The sequence below is a fragment of the Oryctolagus cuniculus genome, chromosome 14 (genome assembly GCF_964237555.1).
Source record: "Oryctolagus cuniculus chromosome 14, mOryCun1.1, whole genome shotgun sequence".
Taxonomy (NCBI): Eukaryota; Metazoa; Chordata; class Mammalia; order Lagomorpha; family Leporidae; genus Oryctolagus; species Oryctolagus cuniculus.
In genome coordinates this window covers 77,378,435-77,380,570 of record NC_091445.1, presented here as the reverse complement: position 1 = coordinate 77,380,570, position 2,136 = coordinate 77,378,435, and the positions used below count along the sequence as shown (strand labels likewise).

Below are 2,136 nucleotides of genomic sequence, written 5' to 3'. Positions count from 1 at the left end.
GCTTAACCCACTGTGCCACACAGCAGCCCCTAGATTTTAATTTCTAAGATATCTATATATTATATATAAAATATATATTTAGATTATGTATGTATATAGATTTTTATATATATATATATATAAAATCTGCTCTTTCTCAAATGTGCTGGGAGCTTGGGGACTGGTGTATGAGGGGTGGAGGTGGCAGTATGGCTCCCCCAGGGAGTCAAACTGAAGATCTCAGCATGGCTGTCATATTTGTATTCCAAAAATGTTAAGTTCAGTTCTTATTTATGGGTGAGTACCATAGTAAAGGCAAAGTAAAACAAACAATAACAAAGCAAACAACAATAATAACAAAAGAAAATGAATGAAACTTCAAGGTCTTGTGTGGTGTAGAAGTCATAAGCTTTGTGATTTATGTTTTGATGGCAGATGGTAACCAACACCTTTCTTTACCACAACTGTGGGAAAGACACTTGACTTCAATGAGAAATTACCCCAGATGAAACCTGGGGCTTGGTCTGCAGAATCAGAACACCTTGGGCTTTGTGCAAGCAAAAAACCAAATGCTTTTTTTTTCAGTTGCATTTTAGACTTTAAAAATTGTTTTTGATGAAAAAAAAAATCACTTTTAGCTCCTTCTCTGGGGAGTGTGCATGAAGCAGAAATCATCAGAAGGTCTAGCTCAACTGTTTGACCCTTCCCACCCCATACCCTCCTAGGGACCAGACAGGCTGCTGGGCTTGGCCAGGAACAAATGGAACTTGCATTTCAAAACCTTCCTACCCAGTAGTTTCAAATTGTAGCCTTTGAAGACCGAGAAAATGTGAAATGTAGCAATAGTGCATTGGATGTTTACCAACAATTGATTGGAGAATGCACTCATTTTTGGGGGCAAGAAACTTTTCACAGCCATGATTTTAAGAATCCTCTTTTTTTTTTTTTTTTTTTTTTTCCGGTTTTCAAGGTTTTATTTAAACACAAATAAAATGCGCACCCGACCCGCCTACTCATTTTCTTCACTGCGCAGCCTGGCGTTGGGGTTGGTGACCCTGATGGCCAGCTGGGCCACTCTCTCCACAATGGCTTTGCAGTTCTTGGAGGAGACGTTGTGAGCAATCTTTGCACAGTAGGATTTGTTGCACATCAGCAGCACCTCCAGCTCCTTGACGCTGTGGACCAGGAACTTCCGGAAGCCGCTGGGCAGCATGTGCTTGGTCTTCTTGTTGCTCCCGTAGCCAATGTTGGGCATCAAGATCTGGCCCTTGAATCTTCTCCGCACCCTGTTGTCAATACCTCTGGGTTTCCGCCAGTTACGCTTAATCTTAACATAGCGGTCCGACTGGTGGCGGATGAACTTCTTGGTCCACTTTTTGATGATCTTGGGCTTCACCAGGGGTCTGAGGGAGGCCATGGTGCCGAGGAGAAGGCAGCCACCTCCGGAGGCAGCGCCGAGGAAGAGAAGGGAAGAATCCTCTTTTTAAAGTTCTTCTCTGACCAGCGCCGCGGCCAATAGGCTAATCCTCCACCTAGCGGCCCCGGCACCCTGGGTTCTAGTCCCGGTCGGGGCGCTGGATTCTGTCCCGGTTGCCCCTCTTCCAGGCCAGCTCTCTGCTGTGGCCAGGGAGTGCAGTGGAGGATGGCCCAGGTGCTTGGGCCCTGCACCCACATGGGAGACCAGGAGAAGCACCTGGCTCCTGCCTTCGGATCAGCGTGGTGAGCCGGCCGCAGCGCGCCAGCCGTGGCGGCCATTGGAGGGTGAACCAACGGCAAAGGAAGACCTTTCTCTCTGTCTCTCTCTCTCACTATCCACTCTGCCTGTCAAATAAATAAATAAATAAATAAATAAAGTTCTTCTGAGTAACTGGGACTGCACAATCTCCAAAGTCCTCTTATCTGCCTGGACATGCTTTGATCCACCCACCTTGAGCAGAACAGGAATTTGCTTTGAGATTTTGTCACGTCCTAAATGGAAACTTTTTAGGTTGTGTATTAGACTGGGGAAATTAAAAACATCTAAAAATAACACCTCAAAAAAAAAAAAAAACCTGGGTTGTTTGTAATCTGACATGGACACAGATAAAAAGTGAATTCAGCCTTGGGTTAAAAAACACAAACACCATCTTGCTGAGGAAACTCTTTTCTGACAATCTG

The 2,136-nt window shown here is 45.1% G+C and overlaps 1 protein-coding gene across 1 annotated transcript; it reads right to left on the bottom strand.

The window, feature by feature from the left end:
* Positions 1-988: 988 nt before the first annotated feature.
* On the bottom strand, positions 989-1,396 carry LOC100328901 (ribosomal protein L32). The gene has a single exon (NM_001171505.1). It carries the CDS (start codon positions 1,394-1,396, stop codon positions 989-991), a length of 408 nt encoding a protein of 135 aa, NP_001164976.1.
* Positions 1,397-2,136: the final 740 nt, after the last annotated feature.